The following is a 25508-nucleotide window of genomic DNA, read 5'->3' on the forward strand; positions in this document are numbered from 1 at the left end:
TTATGACTCCGTATGTCTAGAAATTATATCTACACTTGCTGCTTGTTTTAATAGGTCGTCTACATATTTGACCTCTGTTTTTCTGCATACATTTGAACTTTCATGTTGACATTGGGCTGACTTCATTTATTGATGAAAATTTGTTTATTTTAGTATAGTGAGTTCTGTTACATGTATCAGAGATATTGTACATTTCAAAATATTTCCTATGCTTCCGAGACATGCTTAAAGTTAGAGGAGTATTCAGGTAAGCATTAGTATTTAGAAATACTTGTTCCAAAAAGCAGCCATAGTACATATTTTCTTGATTAATTTTTACTGAGATTTCTTAGTACCACATTTTTGAATTACAGCAAGTTTGAACATCTACCTAAAATCTTTTTAAATGATTTTTTCACATAACAGATGACTGTCCTTTCCACCTGGAAGTTCAAATCAATCACTTTTTCTGTTCCTGAGCTCCTCTTGCCAGAAGAACAAAAGTGCCACAGTCAGCATTGATCCAGACTTAGGGCCCGATCCTTCAGTCCATTCCTTACTCCCTTAGTAGTTCCATAGACTATGTGCAGGAGAAGGGGTTTGCAGGATCATAGTTCAGGTTCTTTCATTGTATATCTTGCTACATTTAGTCATGCCTAAAGGCTGACTCATTGTGAATTTATTGTTACATTGACAAAGCTTAAGCTTAAAGAAACTCATCCCATATAATGAGTTTAACCTCTAAATTGTTATAATAAACTTGGAAAAATAGTGGCTTTAAAATTCTTATCCCCCTTCAATAGACATTTTGAAAGCAAGCAGTCAATAATATCTGTTTTTGTTTGGCTGGTTCAAAACAAAATTAACTCTACAGAAGCCACTAACTAGCTGACACCATTCCTAGAACAGTACTAAGATCATCACAATTGTTAGTGCCAAAAACAAATCTTTTTGACATAAACCACAATGTAATTAGATGCTGTTATTAAACACAGACCAGACTTGTTAATTTCATCTCCATAAACATGAAAAAAGTAATTGATGTCCAAGTGGAGATATATTGGTGGAAGAAAAATATTATTTTTATGCTTCTAAGAGACTATTATACACAATGCTGAATTAAAAAAATAAAAGCACGTTTGACAGTGTCTACAGACATTTGCTAATCACTTTTATAACTTTGTTTTTATTTTCTCCTGTGCTGTGCATTACATGTAGTTTTTTTCTTCTTCATTTTAGCTGCAGGATAGAATTAATGACCTAGAAAAGGAGAGGGATCTTTTAAAGGAAAATTATGATAAACTATATAACAGGTAAATTATAAATTATTTTTTTAATGTCACTTGACTCCTTTTTTCTGGTTTCCTAGCTCCTCTTTTCATATATATGTTTGTGTGTATGTGTGTGTATACACACGCGCGCGCGCACACACACACACACACTTAACTATTTCTCACTCCAGTTCCTAGGGATTCTCTTATCCATAAGTGTACATAGAAACTTATGCTGCCATGCCTGTGTTGCATCTATTTTGTTGACAAAGAAAGGGCTTGAGCCTCCAGGACTGTCAATCTAGTGCTCTTCAGGTATTAAACTCGTGTAAAAAAAAAAAATCCGTTAAAGGAACAGTCAGTAGTATAGGTTGCATAATTTTGACCATCAAGCCAAGATATTCAGGAGTAGGTGTGAATTTACATTAGAAACAGTGTAAGTGGCTGCTTTTTGAATGATAAGGAATCCATATATCTCTGGACGTAGGATTCTGCAGATTAAATTTATTTTCTTGGATAATATTTTCTTGATTTACTCCTCCCATCCCTACCTCTACCCATGCAGTAGAGGTGAAGTGAGGCTAATGTTTGTGACAGTTTTGGTGACATTTTCTATTTGTGTTTATTTTAATAGCAACTGTTTTCTTTGTGCTGGTTCTACTTGAAGCTTATGTGAAGGCTCTTGGAGATAATAGCCTGTGTAAATCCTGTCAGCAGTGTTTAAAATCACATAAATAAAACATTAAAATGCTAAATCTTCTGAACATGAAAGTTGATAAGGTGCAACTCAGTCTCTAATGCAGAATAGAAAATTGAAATAATTAGTCAATTTGCAAAAGTTTAATGAGAAAAAAGTGATGTAGAAATAAACTTTTCATGAATTGAAGGCAACAGTCTTTCTTTTAATAGAAGGAGAATATGACCTTTTCTGTCCAGGTAGAACAATTAAAATAATAAGGGACATATTGTAAAGTTAATTAGTTTCCTGGGAAAGTAGCCAGCATGTTAGAAGTCTTTTTCTCTTCCCTCCCCCCAAACCCCCCCAAAAAATAAATAAATGATTTTTGAACTTGTATTTTGAGTTTGTCAACTTGGCAACTCTTAGAGGACCTCTGGGAAGTAAATACAATAACATCTGATATTATTTGCTGAGTTGTTATATTTGTTATCTTCATGCTAAGAAACAAACAAAAAATGTAAATTGGTGAAAAATGAGAACCAATTGCTTTTAAGGATTGTCTTAAGACTAAGTGGGTAATGATAGCTCTCTATGTGAAGAAGCTTTATATATAGAAAGAATGGTTTTGTCAGTTGTCTGTTGCTGAAGTTTGATGTTGTGGATTCCTTTGGCTTTTAAATGGTGAATTAATATTTCTTATTATGCCATAATTCCTCCTTTTCAATAATGCACAGAAATAACTTTTTGTAAAGCAACTGCTTGTAATCTTGTTTTGAAGTTATCTCTTGCCTTTCAAGATTAAGTGGGGCAACTAAAAAGAATAGATCTTTAAAATAAACTGATAAATTAAAACATTACTTAACCAGATCCCAGTAAACTGAAACCCCCAGTTAACTGCCACATGGTTATTCCTCCCTCCCTCAGATAACCCCTCTGTTCATCCATAACTTCATTTATCCAATTCATTCCACTGTCCCTTCAAATATAAAAGATTATATTGTAGAGAAAAAGCCAATGAAGACAGGTAAATCTCCAGTGCAAATAAACTGGAAGCAAACTGATTGTGCTATACCTTTGCTTCTGTAGTTCCAATGTTGTTACACATATGGATTGCCCCTATATTTACTGTTGTTGATAGCAGTGGACATACCAGTGACCACAGATGCCAAAGGGTTGATATCATGATGTAGGAGCTAGAAAATAACACGGACAAACTCTGCATTCCTTACCTATGCCTTATTCTCAGAAACATCCTTTGAAGTCAGTGAGAGTTTTGCTGAAGCCAGGAGTGCAGGCTTTGGCCCCAAGACTTTACAGAGAGCAAGTATGAGTTTTAGAGAGGCAACGTAGTAAAGTAATATCTTTTACTGGACCAACTTCTGTTGGTGAGAGAGACAAGCTTTCGAGCTTCTGAAAAAGAGCTCTCCATAAACTTGAAAACGTAGAAGTTGATCCAATAAAAGATATTACCTTGCCCACCTTCTCTCTCTAATATCCTGGGACCAACATGGCTACCACAACACTGCATACACAAGTATGAGTTTGTCAGTGAAGTCTTACTATCTAGCCAACATCCAAGAAAACCAGTTGCATGAATAATAGGGTTGTATGGATTGTTTTCATAGGCTCTTTTAATGCAGATCTGGTCATGTGCACACAATCCATGCAAAGGAAATGGTTTCAGATGTGGCTTACCATTTATAGTTACCCAGATGGCTCCAAGTGTGGTGGAATATAGTAATTTCAAAAGAAATCCCACATAAATTCAAATGGAATGTAACCCTAAATTTAGAGGGGAAGATAGCTATGGACTGAATTCAGACTAATTTATACATATTAACATTAGCGTTATGTGGGCTTGGAAAGGACTGGCTTCTAAATTTGTTCTTAATTTAAATAATCCAAATTCCGATATTACTGGCAGAACAACTATTGGTGATCTTTGTGCCGGTATGAAGGGCACTGGAGCATAGCATTTATGACAACTGAAATAATGTGAACCTGTATTTTGTTATGTAGCAATTAAACAGCCATAGTAATAGTGCATATAGATGGAAACCTACGTAGCAGCATACTCACAAAAACTTGCAATTTCTTCTTCTTCTTCTTCTTTGAATGAGTGAAGATTAAGGACATATGACCTTTTTGTTTAAGATTTAACTAGTTATAATTTATGTCAAAGTAATCCCTTCTTCACATTAGTCAATCAGTCAGTCAAAACATGAATAATGTAAGTCTACATGTTTCCCAAAATTGCTGGTACCATGGATTCAAGAATACCTCTCCAAAACAATAGTAATGGAGGGAGAAGTACACATTATTACTTATTTATATTACCATAGCACTTAGAGGCCCTAACCAAAATTAATACTCCACTGTAAAAGGCACTCTGCAAACACAGAATCAGACAGTCCCTGTCCTGAAGTGTTTCCTATCTAAATAGATACAGACTAGTGGTGGGAGCAGAATCAGAGGCACAGAGAGGTGGAAGTGAGTTATTCAGAATCACAAAGCAGGTTAGTGTCAGAACCAGAAATAGAGCTCAAGTCTTCTGACTGTCCACTAGCCCAGTGTTTCTCAACCTTTTTGATACCAGGGACTGGCTTCCTGTTTTCCTAAACTCGGTCAGGGAAATCTCAGGGACCAGCAGCTGAGAAACACTGAATAACTAGGCCACACTGCCTGTCAAATTCATTTCTTTGTAGAATATGTTAATAGCATTGAAAATTAACAACTAATTATCGGTGAACATTTAACTTTTCACTTAAATCTTAAACTTTTACTTATTGTATTCAGGGAAAACATGAGAAGTTCCCTAATACCTTGGAATTATTTTAGTCAGCTAAAAAGTAGGGTCAAGTTTTCATGTTAGAATAATTCTTACTTCAATTCCTTATACAAATTCTAACCTGATTCATTAGATGTAAATTCACTTTTACTCTGTCACAGCCAATCTATTGAGACATCCAATTTCCATTTCTATTTAGGTGTGGAAAGCAGAGCTGTGTGGGTTTGGGGATTTTTTGGTTGTAGTTTTTGTTACATATAGCCATGGAAAAACATACCTATTCCAATTGAAATTAGTTTCTTCAGATCAGATTCATGAGGAGTTGGCTCATATATTATTGAAGTTAAAGTACAGTTTCAGATTATTCACAAAAATGCAGAACATTTTTTACAATATACACTTTGGTGAATAAGCTGGTTTATGATTGGCTGAAGCCCAGGAGAACATTTGTAAGCCAATGAGTGCATTGTTGCTCACATCATTATTTAACACAAAGTAGCATTCATCTTGTTAACTATACAAAAACGTATTGCATTTATCTTTACATATTCTGTCCTAACTGTGAATCATTTCATATGTTTACTCTTGCTTCAAACTCAATAATTTTTTGTGATAGTTTCAGAAATTCTAATTCTGTGTCCCATCCCTATTGCATACAGGTTTTTGGTTTAGAACCAAATAATGTGTTACGACAAAAATAGTTGTTATCCTCTAGACTTTTTTTTTAATAAGACACAAGACTGCTTTGTGTAAGTGCCTCTTAATCAGTATCAGAATCATTTTACAGTATGACAGTATTTTTACTGTCGTCACTTTATAGTCAATATTTCTTTGAACAGGTAACACCGCTTTAGACTCTATGCTTCGCAGATGTTCAAAGAGATCAGGTGGGTAATCACAGGTCTCTGCATTAAGAGGTTTTGTATGTGGAAAGAATGGTTTTGTCAGTTGTCTGTTGCTGAGGTTTGGAGTTGTGGATTCCCCTGGAATATCCATCTGAATTCCTTTTCTAGTCCCACAAATGCACACTGCCAACTTTTCTGACTTTGGAACTCTAAATTAAGGCCAGTTCCTTTGCTCATCCCACAAACTCTTTCATGTTCTTTAACCGCAGCCTGAGAAAGGCGCCTTGGTTTCAACAGCAGCAGACCAGCATATGTTTACTTAATTCCTAAAACATGATGACAGTAGTCTCTGTGCCACTAAAAGCTTTTTTCTTTATTATTTTTGTTGAAGTTGATTTTTAAAAGTTCTTCACATGCCACATGTTTTATTGCAGTGCCTTCAGTGTGAGCCATGAACAGCAATGGAAGTTAAAGGAACAGCAACTGAAATTACAAATTGTTCAACTTGAGACTGCCTTAAAGTCTGACTTAGCAGACAAAAGTGAAATCCTTGACAGAATGAAACTAGAAAGAGGTATATTTATAAAATAGCAGTCTTTTTCTCAGTGTGCTGCATGTGCAAGATTCTTCTGCCTTTCTAGTTCTAGCCTAGTATGCATGTCATAGAAAAGTTCAGTTCCTATAACTGGTGATTATGGGCCACGCTTCAAGGCCTTGATTGAGCAAGGTGCTAAAACACATGACTAACATTTAATCACATACATAATCCCATTCAAGTTAGGCATGCGCTTAAGGGGAAGCTATATCCACTGGGATTTTAAAATTGCATTAACGCTTTCACTCTAAGCCTGCTTTTACTCAGGCTTCCTATTCACTGTCATCCTTCACTGTCATAACTTCTCTCTGACAAGAGGGCGTGTCTGACATTCCCTCCCAAAATATGAGCCACTGTTATTCAGACTCCACGCACTATATTTTGTTGTGTGTATACCATACAATCCATTTGGAGGTTGTACTGTTGTCTCTATTTCACCTTTCATGTGGCCAGCTATTTTTTAATCTTCTCTATATACATTAATTTTTGTTCATAGCTGGGTACAAATCCAGTTACCACACTATTTTTTTTATTCTGATTTTCTGATCACTTTATCCAGTTAGCCTTTTTCCTGTGAAGCAGGACATCATCTGATCCTTTAAGGTTGTGAATAGATCCAGTGACTTCAAAGTTAAGCAGATGTTTAAGTGCTTCGTTGGATTGGGGCCAAAGAATTTGCAGCTTAGTTGATACCAGAATGGATGAAATACCTTAAGATAAAGGTTGTTATAAACTAAAGACACACATGAATCAATGTTTTATAAACTAACTGTTGGGAATCAGGGCTTTCTGGTCAAACAGTCTAAGGCAAGAGTACAGTGTGAAAGTGTATTGGTTAAGAAAGGTGCGATGGCTCAGTGATGAACTGCATATATGATATCTCTGCTAGTGTCTCCCGTGGGCACTTATTCCAAGTGACAGGTTTCCACCTGCACTTTTCCCAGAATTGAACCCCGTTGTTCACCATCCCACTTTGGACTGGATCATCACTAAGGTCGACAAGAGATCGGTCTTATCTCACAAGATGGTAAGCAGTTTCCTCAAAGGCCTGGGGAGAGTTTTTCCTCAGATGAGAGATTCAGTCCCACCCTGGGACCTGATCCATGTCTTATCAAAGTTGATGGGTCCACCCTTCGAGCCACTAGCAACATGTTCGCTGTTACACCTCTCTTGGAAAGTTGCATTTCTGGTAGCCATCACGTCAGCCAGACGAGTATCAGAGATCCTGGCCTTCACCGCGGAGACCCATATACAGTTTTCTTTAAAGATAAGGTTCAGCTATACCCACATTCAAAATTTCTCCCCAAAATGGTGTCCCAGTTCCACTACAACTGACTGATTTTTCTCCCAGTTTTTTACCCTAAGCTGCATGTGCACAGGGAAGAGCAGTGCCTACACTTCTTGAGTGTTAGGTGCGCCATGGCTTTTTACATTGAAGGGACAAAACCGTTTTGCAAGTCGCCTCAACTCTTTGTAGAAATAGTGGAAAGAATGAAAGGCCTCTCCATGTCTGCACATAGAATCTCGTCTTGGACCACGTCATGCATCCGAGCATGCTATGACCTGGTGGGGGTTCTGTCAGAGCTAGGCAGCTGGAGAGCAGCAGCTGCTGGCTGGGAGCCCAGCTCTGAAGCAGAGCCGCCACCAGCAGCAGCAGCGCAGAAAAAGGATGACGTGGTATGGTATTGCCACCCTTACTTCTGCACTGTAAGGGTGGCAATATCATGACCCCCCTAAAATAACCTTTTGAACCCCCCTGCAACTCTTTTGGGTCAGGACTCCCAATTTGAGAAATGCTGGTCTCCCCCATGAAATCTGTGTAGTATAGTGTAAAAGCACACAAAAGACCAGATTTCATAGGGGGAGACCAGATTTCACGCTCTGTAATGCGTTTTTTATGGCTAATACAAATGAAAAAGCTTCATGATGAACTGCATATATGATATCTCTGCTAGTGTCTCCCGTGGGCATTTATTCCAAGTGACAGGTTTCCACCTGCACTTTTCCCAGAATTGAACCCCGTTGTTCACCATCCCACTTTGGACTGGATCATCCGGGGGGGATGTTTATGTGGTGGTGGGAAGAAAGCAAGAAAATAGAAAACAAAAGAGGCACTCGTTGCTCTTGCGGGACTATAGTTTGGTTTATCCATAGGAGCGGATTGTGCATGATGATATTTGCTGCTTCTCCAAGTGATTTCACATTTCCATTCCATTTAAGGTGTGTGAATGCCCAGTGCACTAGCATCGGAGATTTTTCCCTTAGCAGTACCCATCGGGGTGGCACCTGCACATTCTGCTGCCTCATGCTGTTCTGGTATAAAGGGCAGAGCTGATCCCAATCCCTCTCAGTTTCTTATCACCCGTGACTGTTGTCAGAGTATTCTACCTTGCTACTGGAAATATTTCCCTTTCTTATTACTGTATGTAGTTGGTTCTTGTTTCATAGCTTTAGTCTTAGTTTAGCTTTTACTAGTAGGTTTCCTTTTGCTGGTGTACTTAGTATACTCTTCAGTTCTCGCCATTTGGGTACTGGTGTCTGGTACTGAGGCATGCCTTGGTCCCCAAGCTTCAAGCCTTGCGATGGATGCAAGAAACTGATATCAGTCAGTGACCTGCACTCCAGGTGCCTGAAGTACCTAGGAGAACCTCACATCATGGACAGTGCCAAATCTGGAGGGATTTTAAGCCCAGAACTAAAAAGGACAAAGAGGTTAGGCTAAAGCACTTTTTTATGGAGCAGCCCTGGGCCCACCCTTGGAGCCCCCCTCTTTGGTCCATGTACAGAGCACATCTGCTTTGGTTAGGAGCACTCTCCCTGTCTTGGCTGAGTCTCAACACCAATCTCCTTCTCTGGTACTAAAGAAAAGGCACCAGGAGACCGCATCGAAGGATTTGGCGACGAAGAAATCAAGGTCTCCGGAACCAAAGTCCAGCAAACAAGCCGAGATAAAGGATAGAGTGTGCTCAAATCTGAGGCACTCTCTGTTGCAAATAGCCCCTCAGGCGAGGTCCAGTGCCAATACGGGCCACTGAGACAGACTTCATGGCACCAGCTGGTTCAGTAGTGCTGTTATCTTTGACTCAGTAGCAAGAGACTATACCAGAGTCATCAATGCCTGAGGTGTATGCTGCAGCATGTAATGTACTGAGTCTCTTGGTACTGGCTTCACCAGCAGTTCATGAAACATCTCACCCAGTACCAATGGACACTTGTATAGATTTGCCAACTACCAGCATTCAGCAATCAATACCGAGGGCACCTCTGGGCAATCTAATACACCCTCATATATGATGATGTCAAGAGGCAAATCAGCTATGATTTCTTCAATGCTGTCCTCTCTGGCACCAAAAGGTGCTGCATCTCGTTGGTCAAATGAATCTGGTTCTGAGTCAGAAGTTGGCTTGTATGTGTGTGAGCCACATCACATTAGCCATCACTCTTCTCTGAGGGGTTTTCACCCCTGGTATCCAGTGGAAGCTCCGCATTGGCCTGCCACTAGAGAACTTTAGGCTGTAAGAAATTGGGTTTTGGGACCATACCACTGGCCATATTGGAACCCTGCGGTGTTCCAGCTGCCTCCAGATCGTCTTTGCACCCTCCCTGCTCTATATGTTCCAGTAGTTATCACAATCCTTCCTGTCGAGAGCTACAAGAAGCTACTCCTGGTACTAGGTTCAGTACTGAAGGTGAACAATCTGCTGCAATTTACTGCAAAATCAAAAGATGCAAAGAAGCTTGATCTTTTTGGGAGGAAAGTTTATTTAACAGCGTGACTACAACTCCACGTTGCTAATCCCCAAGAATTACTGGAGGGTTATTTCTCCCTCTGGGACAATGTTTTAAAATTTATGGACAAGTTGCTAGAGAAGGCCAGGCAAGAGTTTCTAGCTGTGGTGGATGAGGGAAAGATGGTGGCCAGGACCTTTCTTCAAGCTTCTTTGGGTGCTGCAAATTTTGCTGCTTGAGCCGTGGCATCGGCCATTAAAATGCATAGATATTCATGGCTATCGATTTTCTTCAGGAGGTCCAACAAACCATTCAGCATCTCCCCTTTGAGGGACCAGTGCTTTTTCACAGCATATTGATGACAGGCTTCATAGCCTTTTAATTATGGTGGAATTGGGATGCACCTTTCAGTTTATTTCTGCCCCTCTTCAGGGACCACTCTCATGAAGAAATTCTCCTTCAGGAGGTACAGTTTCCCCTTCTGTTGGGAGCCATAGAAGAAGTTTCTCCTGTTCACAGAAGAAAGGGGTTTTATTCTTGCTACTTCCTAATCTAAAAAGTAAAGGAGATTTCAGATCAATACTAGAACTGAAGGAGCTCAACAGATATCTAAAGAAAATAAAGTTTTGCATGGTCACTCTGGCTTCCATGATCCCCTCCCTGGGTTCTGGCAACTAGTAGGTTGCTATCAACTTAAAGGAGGCACATTTCCATGTATCAATACATCAAAGCCACAGGAAATACCTCAGTTTTATGGTCAACTGATCCCACTTCTAGTTTGCAGTCTGCCATTTGGCCTCTGCAGCTCAGTGTGGTTTTACACAGCATGTGGCTGTGTTCCTGAGGAAATTAGAACCTCTAGTGTTCTGTACCTGGATGACTGGCTGGTGAGAAGCTGATTCAAGAGCCAGGTACTGTCCAGCATGGCCATGATCCAATCTACCTTTGGCATGCTAAGATTGCTGATCAGTGAAGAAAAGTCAATCCTCTCATGTTCAGAGAATAGAGTTTATAGGGTCAGGTTTTGATTCTATGGAAGCCAGGACATTCCTCCCGCAAACTGGATTCTAGATGATGCTGGCCATTCATTAGACCTGAATACCTATCTGTAGCGAGGCGGAGTGGCCTCCCTCTGATGCAGACAGGGAGGAATCACTCCCCATCTCCTGATGGGTGGAGCCAGGCCAGGCCCGCCCCTTGGACCGGAAGCAGAGGGGTGGAACAGGCCGTATAAAAGGCTGGGCCTTCAGCTTAGTTAAGGGAGAGCCAGCAAAGGAGTCGGATGCTGCTGCTACCTTGCTGCTAGCCCTGAGCCAGGGACTGAGCTGTGTCAACTCCTGTCTCTGGAATAACACCCCGAGGAGCAGCTGTCTTGCAAATATCTGGAGGAGCTACTGCCCAACAAGTATCTGGAGGTGCTGCTGCTCAGCAAGTAATCCAAGGAGCTGCTGGAACTACTGGCTGCCTAGGAGCCCAAGGGCCTGTGAGCAATGAAGCCCTACGACCAGGTAGGGTAGGAAGTAGCCCAGGGAAACCAGACATTAGTTCAGTTGTGTTTGCTGAAGCCATGGTTTCGGCAGGATCCCCACTGACCCAGTGGTGCAATTCCCCGCCACTGTTAAGGCCCTGGGATGGGACCCGGTGGAGTATGATGGGCCTAGGTCCCCATCCTGGGGTGGCAGCCTCCCCAGCTTAGGCTGAATGGCCTGCGTTCATTTGTCTGCCCTAGCCAGGGGACTTAGGCCTGACTGTTTGCTATCTGCGTAGCTAGGGAGCTGGGCCATAGACTGCCTCTGTTCTATCCCACCCAGAGGGCTGAGCTTGGCTGTTTGTTGCCTACACTAACCAGAGGGCTGGCTACAGACTTCTTACTCACTTACATTGCTAATTCTCAGTTGATCAGCCCTCAACCGTTAGGTGGTGTAGCAAGGCGCACTGGCCTCCCTCTGACACAGACAGGGAGGATTTCCAAGCCACTACACTATCCTACTACAACAGTTCAGAATTCCTTTGGCCTCCTGGGACATGTGGGGACATATACTTACATGGATTGACATGCCAGGCTTCATCTTAGGAAGCTGCAGGGCTGGCTGAGCTTTGTGTACTCCCCAAATTATCGTTCACTGCATATGGTGATTTGAGTGCCCATATACGTGTTGTCTTAGCCTCTTTTCACTAATGGATAGACCTATCCAATGTATATTTAGGCATTCCATTTGCTTCCTCTTAACTGACTTTGACTTTATTTATAGTCTCTTCTGCTCATAGATTGGGGGACCCACCTGGAATCTCTGCAGACTCAAGGACTATGATCAGGTGGAAGATTTAGTTCTCCATACAAATATAAGATAGCTGAGAGCCATTCATGTAGTTTGTGACATTTTCTTTCCCCATATCATAGGAAGGGATCTACTAGTATTTACGAACAATACAGCAGCCATGTTCTATGTGAACAGACTGAAAGGGGTCAGATGGACCCTTCTTTGCCAAAAAGCAATGCTGCTCTGGAACTTTTTGTATCAACTCAGTCCATCTCAAAGCCTTATACCTTCCGGCTGTCCAGAACAGTTAGCAGACCCAACTGAGTAGGTCTTTCACAAGTACAAACAAGTGGATTCTGCCCACATACAGTCAGGTTCATTTTCTAACTGTGGGGAATTCCCCGTGTTGACCTGTTTGCAATCTGCATTGACAGGAAGTGTCATCAGTTTTATTCACAAGTAGGTCTCTCAAAGACTCATATACTTTAAAGTCAGAGGGGATCATCATGATCATCTCATCTGACCACCTGCCCATTGCAGGCCACAGAACCTCACCCACCCACTTCTGTAATAGACCCCCTAACCTCTGGCTGAGTTACTGAAGTGCTCAAATCATGTTTTAAAGACTTCAAGTTACAGAGAATTCATCTGCTCATAAGGATGCTTTCTTGTTGCTCTGGAAAGATAATCTCATGAATGCATATCCTTCAATTCCTCTCCTACTCAGAATGTTAAAAATCAAGCAGGACTATGCTTGATTGATGCTTATAATATTGACATGGCCTTACCATCATTGGTTTTGTACTCTGCTGAGCCTCTCAGCCAGGGCTCTATTGACACTACTCCTAGACCCAGAAGAATAAACTATTACAGACAGTTACACTGATCTTACATGACTAGTTTCCTTCTCCATACCATCCTAGAGGCCCTTCACCTTACAGCCTGGATGCTCCATGGTTAACAGCTCAGGAGGAGATCTGTTCAAAACATCATTTTGAATAATAGGAAGCCTTCTACTAGGCACTCTTATCCATCGAAATTGAAGAGATTCTCCATCTGATCTCAGCAAAAAGGGGTTTTCCCAGTCCAGACTTCAATACAATATGAGCTGAACTTTTTGTTAATACCTGAAACAACAAGCTCTTGTCATTAGTTCCATCAGTGTTCACCTAGCAGCTATCTCAGGTTTCCACCCTCCAAGTGATGATTGCTCTCTCTTCTATAATCCCATGTCAATTGGGTTTTTGAAGGGTCTGGACCAGTTAGGATCCTCTACCTGGGGATATATTTCCCCTTTGGTACTTAAAACTAGTGTTAGCAAAATTAATGGATCCTCCCTTTGAACTGCTGGCCACCTGTTCATTGCCCCATTCTCAATGAAAGTAGCCTTTTTGATGGCAATTACCTGGGCTAGGAGAGTAGGTGAATTGAGAGCTATGGTATCTGTCCCACCATATATACATTTCTGTAATAACATGGTGTATTTATGCCTTCATCCAGTTTCTCGCCAAAGTGGTTTCTCATTTCACATCAATCAGGCAATATATTTTCCAACTTTCTTCCCTAAGCTTCATGCTCAGAAAGATGAGGAGAAACTCCACACACTGGATGTTGGGAAAGTGTTAGCATTCTACTTAGACAGGACTACATTGTTTAGATTGTCCTCACACTATTTGTAGCACTTGTGGACAGGATGAAGGGTCTTCCAGTCTCATCTCAGAGACTCTCATAATGGATTGCCTCCAGTATATGTTTGTGCTATATAACATGGTGAATATAACTCCACCAAACAAGTAGCTAGTCCATTCAACCAGGGCACACACAGCCTTTGCAGCCTTTCTAGCTGAAGTGCCTATTCTGGACATTTATAAAGCTTGAATTTGGTCTTCAGTACATACTTTTGATTCTTATTATACCATTTCTCAACAGTCTAGAGCATAGGTGCTGGAACTAGAGGTGCTGGGGGTGCTGCCACAGCCCTGGTTTGGTGTGGTTTCCATTATATACAGGGTTTACAGTCTGGTTCAATGGCTCTCAGCACCTCCACTTTAAAACTTGTTTCAGCACCACTGGTCTAGAGATAATTCAGGATTTGGATGGATGGTCCTTCAGTAATTGTTCAGGCAGACTCTGACCCCATCTTTGGATTTAACTGCTTGTGAGTCACCTGAAGTGGAATGGACATGTGCATCGCTCAAAGAAGAATAAACTGTTACAGACCTGTTCTATAACTCCTGTTTTTTGAAATGTGTTGCACATGTCCATTTCATGACCCACCCTTCTTGGAGTCTATCTGGGAAGAAGGAACTGAGTACAGTCAGTGCAGCTTTGCCTTTTATATCATTGTACAAGCATGAGGCAGCAGAGAGCAGATGCACCAACCTGACGGATATTGATAAGGGGAAAATCTTGGATGCTAGTGCACTGGATGCGCACATACCTGAAGTGGAATGGACATGTGCAACACATCTCAAAGAACAACAGTTACAGAACAGTTATTAATCATTTTTTTTCCATTTTTCCTCTCCACCGTCACTTTCAATTTAACACTGATGGGTTGGCATGAAGAGCTCAGTGTATTCATTTAGAGAACATACAGACTTAATTTTTATTCAAAGTGCAGATGAGTTTCAGATTTTTTGAATATGTGGGAAGGAATATTTAAAAGCTATCTAATGTTTAAATTAACTACAGGTTTAATGGCCAGCTTATTTAAATTCTTTCTATTTTTAAACAGGAATGCATAGATCAGCACAGATGCTAGCTGCCGCTTCCCGCAGCTCCCATGGGCCAGGAACAGGGAACCGCGGCCACTGGGAGCTGTGGGGGGCCGTGCCTGCCAACGGTCAACGTAAACAAAATGTCTCATGGCCTGCCAGCGATTACCCTGGTGGCTGCGTGATGAAGGTTTCCGAACCCTGGATCAGCACAATGTGTATATTGATTACAGTTGAGGATATTTGCACAAAAGGGCTTTGATAATTGTTTGTTTTGCCAAAATATTCTCCTACATGCTGTCAAATAATTCTGTGTTGGAAGGACATAATTTTTAAAAAGTAAAATATTGCTACTTTTGAATACAAGACTGTTGTGATTGGCAGAAGCTGCTGATTATTGCTAATTTAGAAGTAAGGAGTGGGTCTGAGAAATGCCTTAGGTTTGTTCCATGAAATTCTGTTCAGATTTCAGTGAGAGAAACTTTTTTCATAAATTCATAGATTCCAAGACCAGAATGGACCATTCTGATTATCTAGACTTACCTCCTGTATAACACAGGCCATAGAACTTCCCCAAAATAATTCCTAGAGCATATCTTTTGCAAATCACCTCTTCCTTTCTGTCACTTGCATTGTTCAGGAAATTTTGTCAGCCTGACAAAGTAATAACAGAACATTAACATTCTAACGTAAGGGTGGGCTCCTACTGGTACTAAGTAATAATACCACACACACTGCACAAGTAATCCACGGAGTAGAAAGTTTCTCCAGGAGGGTGGGAGAGAGAGCTGGGCTGGGCACTCTCCCAATAACCCTCCCTTCACCCCCAGAACACAGTCTCAGTGGCCCAACCTCCTCCTTTGGAAGCACCATATGGAATATTTCTTAACTCGAGTGCTTGACTTTTCAACCTAAAGGATATCAATTTAACTTCATTTGCTTGTATGTAAATAGTATATAAGGGCTTGAAAAGTCCTCTCACCCACTTTCATGAGATGGATCTTTCCTGACCATGTGCTACCCACAAGTTTAAACTTTTGCATAAGAAAGATAATGTTTCTATAGCACTTAGAGTTGTGAAGATAACCCTCTAAGCAGTAACCCAAGTGTAAATTGATGCAATGATGTCTTCTTGAGTCTAGAGAGACTGCTCGTGTCACAGCTTGTGTTGGGGGAAGGAGGCCTAGGTGCTGCTGCTGTTGCTGCTATTAGTGCAGCCACCACCACAGGATTTGTGTGCCTGGGGAGGAGTATTTGCTGACCCCCACCACACACACACCCCATGTTTTCTCCTTGGTTGTAGAGAATTAAACCATTGCTAGTGGTTCTGTATTGCAATTGAAAGTGAGTGTTTTGTAGCGGGAGAGAGTATGTTTGCCCATTATGATTTTGGGGTTGAGATGGCTCTATACAGGAAAGTTGATTTAGCTGATGAGTTCCCTTAATTTTAGTGATTGTATCATATAAATACAGCAAAAAAAAATTAGTTTAATGCCAGTATTGGAAACCTTCAGAACTTAGATCTCTGGTATCTGCTGAGTTTAGTCCTCAGAACTAAAAAGCAACTCTGTAAATATAGATAAGCTATGGAGCATGTCTTGAGGTCAACAGAAAAGGTCTTGGCACTAAGAGGCTGTCAGAGACTGTTTTCTTGAAAGGAGAAGGATATACTCAACTAAATGTGTAGTGTTTTATCCAATCAACTCCTGTTAGTACAAATGGGAATTGCAAAAGCTAATGCTTGCACATCAAGTTGACTGTGTATCTCTAACCAAGAAAATGAATGTATAATATTACAGTAAATGGTGAGGGAATATAATTTTGAGACCCTCCCGTAGATAGTCACGGGAGAAGGAATACACATTATAGAAACATTTGCAATAAACCAAAGAGAGTGGTAGACATTTTCTACATCTGTATCTTAGGAACCTTGGTAATTTGGAATAGGCTTAAATTTAGGACTGGTCTATATTAGAAAAGTTGCACTGGTAGAACTAAATTGATTTTAAATCATTTGGCTTAATCCTGAAGTTTCTTTACTTCATTCTTACTGATGCAAAATTCCTATTAAAGCTTGCTAGCTATTGATAAAGATTTAATTGCATGTTAGTGAATAATTTGGGGAAATCTTTACACCCATGCCAGATGGGTTAATGGTTGACTAAGAATATTAACAAAAATAATTGAAAATACTTAGTGTAATGATCAAGGTTTCCCTGTATTTCAATATGCTTCTTTTTAAATGTAGATTTTTTAATGCATTGAGTTGAGCTTTAATATCAGTAAGAACAACCCTCCCTATATTAGTTCCAACTATTAGGTCAAGAAAACCAATGTTCAACCTCATTTTTCAACTAGTTAAGACAATATGACTTGCTACATATAAAGAATGGGGGACAAATATTTAAAAATGCATTTATTATATAGAGGTAGATTTGAAAATCAGTATTTTTTGAGTTATAGTGGATTAAATGGAGTATGGTGTTTGTTTTTTGTTTAATAAGACCAAAATGAGAAGCTGACCCAAGAGAACAAAGAACTGCAATTGCGTTATCTGGAACACAAGCAACAGCTAGATGAACTGAAAAATCGCATGAAGTTTTTCACCAAGGTAAACTTTTTTCTGTTTAGAAAATGACCAAAAAAAGCTTTCTATGTTTTATGCATATGGCAAGTACACTTAAAAGCAAAACCAAAAGAATGCAGAAGTATGATGGAGTTTATTTATTCATGATATCAGGCAAAGTGTCATGTTTAGTGAGAATGCACCATGTTATTCTGAATGTATCTCTCCATTATTCATTCACATCTGATAACCTTTTATTGACTATTTCTGTTTCAGGAGAGTGATATTGAAATGGCAGAACTCAGTGAAGCCCTCATGCTTATAAAGGTAACTTATACAGAAATTGATCACATTTTGATCTGTCCCACTGTACTTTTTAACTCTGATGACTTTTGCATGTTCTCTACACAATGCCTCAGTCTTCAAGAGGTGAATCATTTGTGCATCTTTTAGTAGCTAGTGCTTCTTGTTCGTACATGCATATATATCACTCTCCTGTTACAGAAAAGCAGAAGGGAGAGAGGAAAAGACGGCAGGATGAAATTTATTTAGGTTATGTACATATTTCATAACAACACCAAAAGTGAATTAGGCCAGATCGGTAGACAATTGCTTTTAAACTTTTCCTTTTTTTTTTTTTTATTTCAGTGAAAAGAGTTGCTCTTTGTTCGTTTATTTATCACTTTACCATATCACAGTGCTGATCAAAAACAACTTTTCACTCACTAATTTTGAAGGCAATGGAAGTATACTCCAAACTAAAATATTAAGCTCTGAAAGCACAATAAAAAGATGCTCTCCAGTGCCTGAACACCTGTTCCTGCTTATTTATAAAAAAACCAGAAAAATACATTTTTTCTTTTGCACATAGTTTGTAATTTCTGTCGTTTACAAGAAGACAAATGAAGTGAAAGAGAATAAATGAATGGAAAAGATTGTTTCCTATGTTTGAGCGAATCCTTTTTAATGATTTTTTTTTTCTTTTAAAGGATTCACATTTTTACATTATATATGATCCATCTTGGACTCTTAAAGATAAATACCATTTCTAAAATTAAAAGATCCCCAAACAAACAAACAAACCACTATTTTAAACTTTTTTTTTAAAAGACTGGAATAGAAAAAGTATTAATATCCCACTAGTATTGAAAACCCTAGTGTCAGTGGCTGAGGCAATGTAAAGGATTATGATCTTGGGTGAAAAGCCAATGAGGTATTTCATTTCACACACGTGTGTGTGTGTGTGTGTGTGTGTGTGTGTGTGTGTGTGTGTGTGTGTTGAATAAAAGAGGTGATAAATATACCTTTGCATGAGCGTGCCCTCACAATAGAAAAGCAATCTTCTCAGATGTCAATCCTGAAGAATAAAACAGGGAATTAAAAAGAAAGCTAAACAAAGTAAATAATAACTATCTAAAATACCGTATTTTTCAGCGTTTTCCATGAGACATCCATACGATCTGTTTTGCTGAACTTGGACTCTATTTTCATTAGTCTGAATATTTTGGATGAGCCTGTAATAATGCAGAATTGACAAAGAGCACTTAATCTGATCAAATTTACACTATCTTCAAAACTGTAATAATCCAAATGCTATAAAATCAAAGTAACAAATTACATTGGGATTAGCTGATTGATTGATTTGAATTTTTGGGTTTTGTACTGGGCCCCATAACAGTAGTATATGAGCACCTTCTATGTAAAATCAGTAGCACTGGCCAAGTCCCTAAGTAGCTTTAAAGAATCTCTAACACTTGTTGCTTTTTGGGTCCAAAACTCTCGTGGGGTGGGTTTTTAAAAGATTTTTTGTAACTTTCTGTTTTGGTAAGGGTTTATGCGTAGAGGGAGGTATCAGTGCTGGGAGTGACGTTCTTATGATGGATGATACTTATGTCATAATAAGATCATGACATCCAAGAATCAGATTTCTCATACTACAAAAAATCAGAAACGAATTTTGGAGAAGCAGGTTTAGACAAAGATTTTAAAAAATGGATGCCGAACATTGGCATCCTAAATTTGTATTTAGGCACTTATGAAAGTTGTCTTGATTTTCAAAAGTGCCAAGCATCCAGAAGCTTTAATGTGCTTTGGCTGTCTAGTACAGATGAAGGAGCTGCACAAGGCCAGGGAAACTGTCATATGTAGCTGCCCAGGGTCCCCGTTCTGCCAGGAGATCCATATGGATGCACTTCTTTTAAAGTTAATAACAGCTCTGTGCCGATGCAGGATCTAATTTAAGAATTGGATCCTAAATAAGGATTTAGGAGATGAAATTTAGACACTAATATTTTTTAAGATCTTGCCTTAATTTCTAGTCAGTTGCATTAATGGATTGGATCTTTTCAACTTGGCAAAAGTCTTCAGATCCTTTTTTATCAAGTCTTTTCAATTGCTTTGTTAAAACTGTATAGCTTTGGGCCATGTAGGACAATTGTAAAGTTATTTGTGGCTTTTCCATGTGCGTGAGATTCTTCATGTTACCAAAATATTTACAGAATTTTGGAAAGACTATATGTTATCTTTCAATTCTTACTGCTAAGTCATCAAGTCATTGTCATTAATGATACCTAAAGTAAATCTGTAGAAATTTATTACTTTCAATTGATGAATAGAGATTTGATTTCTTCTAGATATCTTGTGTGATGTCATTGGTTCCAGATAGACAATGAAATATAGGATAGTGCAAAGTCCTGAGAGGTGCTGAACTATCTTTTCTCCCAGGCTCTGGCAGGGGGCACTTGGAAACTCACAGAATTAGTCATATAATAGTTTATTTTGTTGCCAGAATAAGACTGAATATCCTGTGTCTTAGTGTCTTGTTCACAGTAAATTAAACCATGTAAGCAAACACCAAATTGTACTGCAGAATTGTTCTCCAATAATAAAACAAACTTTTTCTTGTAGGTTCGCAAACAGCAGAACAATGGGGACCTTACCTTTATAGAGAAAATAGAAGATGACGTCCACAAAGACATGGAATACGCCATGCGGGAGCTTCAAGTAACACATGCAGAAACAGTGCAAGAACTTGAAAAGACACGGAATATGTTAATTGTGCAGCATAAAATTAACAAAGATTATCAGGTACTAAATGTTCAAAGTGGAAAATAACATGTAACTAAATACTAATATTAGCAGCACCTTAACTTTTTTCACTATCAAGAAATTTTAATTAATGGTTAAGACTTGTGAATTCAGGAAGTTTTCAGCATAAAGAACTAAATATTGATATATTTGAGATCATTGGGAGATTTTCCATTGTGATAAATATTGGCTATAAGGGTGAAATTCAGAGGGATGGGAGTGGATGAAATCCATATTCCATAGCCAGGGACAGGATAGCCTGTTTGCATCTGCAATGTTTGGTTTAGTCCACAGGATCCACATGGTTGTAAGCTTCTTCTGCTTGCGCATTCCTTGAATACAAGCCTATTTGTGGCCATATGTGAGTTCTGATTTGAAGTGTACAGGCAAAGCAAAGCTTCTGGCCCAGTCAGCTACTCTGTTCACTCCTCCTCTGGCAAACTCATCTCTGCTATGGAACTGCAGACCTTGTTGACGTAATGGATGTCATTCTAAACCCATAAACATTTGAAATCTAATCACTATTGTTAAAAATGAAGCTTGACTACACAGAGCAGTGTTAAAGCACATTAGGGAACCTGTACAGCACACCATCAGGGTTCACACAAACCATTTAATACGCAACATATTTGTGCTTTAGAAATCAACCCCCATGGGATGCAGGCCTGAGTCTATTTCTGTTGGAATTAGAATAGGTAGTTGTGTTAATTAATTGGAAATGGTTGCTATTTTTGCATAGTCTCAAAATATGGATTCAATCTTGAATTTAAATGATTTTTTTTCTATTTAATCATCATTGTAACTCCATGATGTGTGCCAAAGAAATGGTGACCACTCTAAAACTGACATAATGTATACAAAAGTGGTAACAGCTCTTCCCCTACCAATCTGGGCTGACTAGAGGTGATCCAGAAGCATTAGAACGAGTGCACTTAAAAAGTCAGTGTTTGCCAGTCTGTAGTTACTACAGTACCACAATCTCTGCTCTCCTAAGCAATAGGGAGTTACTATTCTTATTGCAGATACTTGAAACAATAAATGTTGATTTTTTTTTAAATTGATATTAATTGACCTAATCTATATTCCATTATTAGTCCCCTGAGTTGTCCAGTTTTCCCCAAATTAATTCTTCAATTTAACAGTAGAAGTCTGTCCTTGTACATAATTTAGAATATTTCTGTTAATTATATTGTTTAACTCTTCCAAAAAAAGGAAATGACACCTTTCCCCCACATATGTTAACTTATCAGAATATACTATCTTTACTAATATTCTTTCAGACAGAAGTTGAAGCAGTGACGCAGAAGATGGAGAGTTTACAGCAAGATTATGAGTTAAAACTTGAACAGTATGTCCATCTTCTTGACATTAGGGCTGCACGCATCCGAAAATTAGAAGGTACATTTTTAATCCAGTTTTTGATCCTATTTGATATCGCTAATCTGCCAAAAATTATTAGGATTTAAACATTTATTGTTTTTAAATATCTTAGTAATCTGAATATCAAATCCTCATAGAATCTTTCTGTTTCTAAAACTAGAAGGCAACATCTAGCATTGGGATCCACTAGCACGGATCCACCCCTTTGTCTGTATAGTGTCCCATTGACTTCAAAGTTAAAAATAAAACCAGCAGCCAAAGAAGCAAAACCCCGTTAAAAGTAGCTGTCTATGAAGCAGCTATTCCAGAATAAGGGTAGAACCAGTTTGTGATGTGTATTATACCGTATATTGAAAATGTATCAACCTCTTACAATGGTGAGTGCCCCTAAAAACCCAGAAATCACTGCCTAATGTACCTGCAAGATACCACAGTATAGTAATGAATTTAACCCCTTCCTCCATATAGATATCATACTATGCAGTACAGCAGTCCTTCTTAAACACTTGCAATTCTATAAAACAATTAAATAATGCAACTATAGTATTCGCAGTATTCACCACAAAAAATATAGTGTTGTACTGCAAATATTGGTGTCACTTTATGCATAAAGGCAAAATTGGAAAGGTTTTCAGAGCAACCAGTTCACGTTTGCCTCAAAAGAGAGGTCTCAAGTATGAGAAAATGTTGTACAGTAGAAGCTCAGAGTTACAAACACCTTGGGAATGGAGGTTGTTCATAATTCTGAAATGTATATTGATATTTTCCAAAGTTTACAACTGAACATTGACTTAATACAGCTTAGAAATGTTACTATGTTATGTAGAAGAAAAATGCTGCTGACCCTTTATATTTTTTTAGTAGTTTATGTTTAACACAGTACTCTACTTTATTTGCTTTTTTTTTTTTTTTTTTCATCTTGTCTCTGCTGTTGCATGATTGTATACCTCCAGTTTCAAATGAGGTGTGTGATTGACTGGTCAATTCATAACTCTGGTGTATGTAACTTGGAGGTTCTACTGTGCGTAAATAATTAACATCTCTGGTTTGTCTTACATTAGAAACAGTAATACTCCAGCATTTTTATCTTATTGCTAAAATATTAAATTAGACGCAGTTGTTTTTTGTTTTTCTATTTTCAAGTTTACATTTGAAATCACTGTTATTTCCTAATATTTAACCTTCTTTTAATTCTTTAAAACTCATTTTATTTTTTCCATTAATTCACAAATTATTGCTGAGTTGAATGAAGCCAGCTTTGTTTTTCTTTTTCATTTAAAATATGATTTTACATGTAAAAATAAAAAAGCAATAACTAACAAGGACTAATATAATTCATAGATTCATAGATACTAAGGTCAGAAGGGACCATTATGATCATCTAGTCCGACCTCCTGCACAACGCAGGCCACAGAATCTCACCCACCCATTCCTGCAATAAATCTCTCACCTATGTCTGAGCTATTGAAGTCCTCAAATCATGGTTTAAAGACTTCAAGGAGCAGAAAATCCTCCAGCAAGTGACCCGTGCCCCATGCTACAGAGGAAGGCAAAAAACCTCCAGGGCCTCTTCCAATCTGCCCTGGAGGAAAATAAGCATTTTAATAATGGCTCAATTCTTTTTATGTACTATAAAAGTGTATCCTATTTACTGAAGAATATTATGGTGACTTGGGCCCTGGTTTTAGTATTTTCTCTTTCACAAAAAAAAAAAAAACACACCACCACACTTATTTTGTATAGTTACTTAGTATATTTCAACTGCAAAAATGCCTTCAACTGCAAAATTTCATCACACATGAATGCAGTGGGTCTTTGGTCAGTAAGAAAAAGGGGATGGGGCTCTTTTACGGGTCCCAAATGTATTTGATTAGAAGGGAGGATAAAGGGTGATGGACTTACCTGAACATAGCCAAGGTGGGAACAGGAAGATGGCAGACCAGTAGGGTGAAGGTATTGACCCACTATATGCATCAGTGGGAGATATTTATACCCTATGCATTCCTATAAGGAACTTTCTCTGTCATTAATCCTCGATCAGCTCTGCAAAAATATGTAGCTTAAATCTCTGGTGTGTTTTTTAATCTAGTGCTCCCTTTTTTTAAAAAAAAAAGTTTAATTTTAACGCTTCTTTCTCACAACTGCCTTGCAATAGATTATTAATTCCAGTGCGCTGAAACTATGGTGTAAAACCAGTGCATCTACATTGACTTCAGTGGAGTTATTCCTGATTTATACGAGTATGACTTATGTGAGCACCAGGCCCCATATAAAACTTGTGAATCATTTGATATGTAGAAGCAATTGTACAGATTAGGAGCACTGAAATGTTTGAAAAAAAAATAACATTTTTTAACATTATTGAATTACCCTTTATTTTCTCTGTATTCAGTCATTTAATCGAGTTCTGTTGCAGCACTCGTTGATAAGAAAAAGATTTTCATGTTTAGCTCAATTTCATGTTGTTTGTTGTAGCTCAACTAAAGGATATTGCCTATGGTACCAAACCGTACAAATTCAGACCAGAAATCCTGCCAGAGGATCCAGTAGATGAATTTGATGAAACTGTCCACTTAGAAAGAGGAGAAAACCTGTTTGAAATTCATATCAGCAAAGTGATATTTTCTACAGAAGCTGTGCATGCTTTTGGTGACCAGGAACCTGCAACCTTCTGTACCTATGCATTCTATGACTTTGAACTACAGACAACCCCAGTAATTCGTGGTGTTAATCCATCCTATAATTTCACTTCACAGTATCTTGTGCGTGTGGATGATTTCTTTTTGCAATACATACAGAAAAGCACTATCACACTTGAGGTTCATCATGCCTTTGGCACAGATTATGAAACAGCTGCAGCATGTCAGCTGAGGTTCCATGAAATCTTGGAAAATAATGGCAGGATCTATAGTACAGCCATTTTAGTTGGTAAGTAACATTTCAAATTGTATTATGTGTGATATTTTAACTGATAGTTATAACTGTACATATTTGTACAGCACTGAATTCATGTTTTACAACTTTAAAAAAAGAAATGTATATGCAAGACCAAATTCTGCTCTGAGATGTGAATGTACGTTTCACATTTATCAGTTAGCAATTGTGGGCAGGTTCTGAAGAGAACAATTTTGCCCATAATGAAATGAACATTCAGGATGTGTGTAGCAGTAATAACAATGTAGTGGTGTCTGACTATGACATATATTAGAGGAGAAAATGTGGATAAATTAAACTAGCAAAAATGGACTATCAAGTCTGGAAATAATGTGTTGATTCTTTCGATTCTGCTTACCTAGGGTTTTTGATTTTAGGTTTTAACAGACAAAACACCCCAAGTAAAAAAAAGAAAGACGGGGAAAAAACAAAACAATGGAAGTGGTTACTTGTATCTAAAGACGTGGAGCAGTAATTTAGATTATGGGAATGTGACTTCTAAAGAACACTAACATGTTCCACATTAATTTGTCTCTGTAGACCCCGCTTTTGCACACTAAAGGTTCCCTAGTGTGCTTTAACATAGCACTGTTTGAAACATACTATGCTGAAGCACACTAGGGAACATTTCATAAGCAGTAAGATTGCTCATTACAATATATACAAATAGAAAGCCA

The 25508-nt window shown here is 38.7% G+C and overlaps 1 protein-coding gene across 12 annotated transcripts in view; it reads left to right on the forward strand.

The window, feature by feature from the left end:
• RPGRIP1L (RPGRIP1 like) overlaps window positions 1–25508 on the forward strand; it is a 140465-nt gene that overhangs the window by 42587 nt on the left and 72370 nt on the right. For 8 of the 12 annotated variants that reach the window (XR_006275170.1, XM_043495113.1, XM_043495115.1 and 5 more), the window contains 7 exons: window positions 1219–1292; window positions 5997–6136; window positions 17369–17475; window positions 17707–17757; window positions 20338–20517; window positions 21798–21915; window positions 24373–24825. Coding sequence is in view for 8 of the 12 variants with exons in the window: in XM_043495113.1 (XP_043351048.1) it covers window positions 1219–1292; window positions 5997–6136; window positions 17369–17475; window positions 17707–17757; window positions 20338–20517; window positions 21798–21915; window positions 24373–24825 (1123 nt within the window). In the remaining 4 variants the exon portion in view is untranslated. Of the gene's footprint in view, window positions 1–405; window positions 616–1218; window positions 1293–5996; window positions 6137–17368; window positions 17476–17706; window positions 17758–20337; window positions 20518–21797; window positions 21916–24372; window positions 24826–25508 lie in introns of those variants that run through there. The other 4 variants (XR_006275171.1, XR_006275173.1, XR_006275172.1 and 1 more) reach the window with 4 other exon arrangements.

This window comes from Dermochelys coriacea, chromosome 12 (genome assembly GCF_009764565.3).
Source record: "Dermochelys coriacea isolate rDerCor1 chromosome 12, rDerCor1.pri.v4, whole genome shotgun sequence".
NCBI classification, from domain to species: Eukaryota; Metazoa; Chordata; order Testudines; family Dermochelyidae; genus Dermochelys; species Dermochelys coriacea.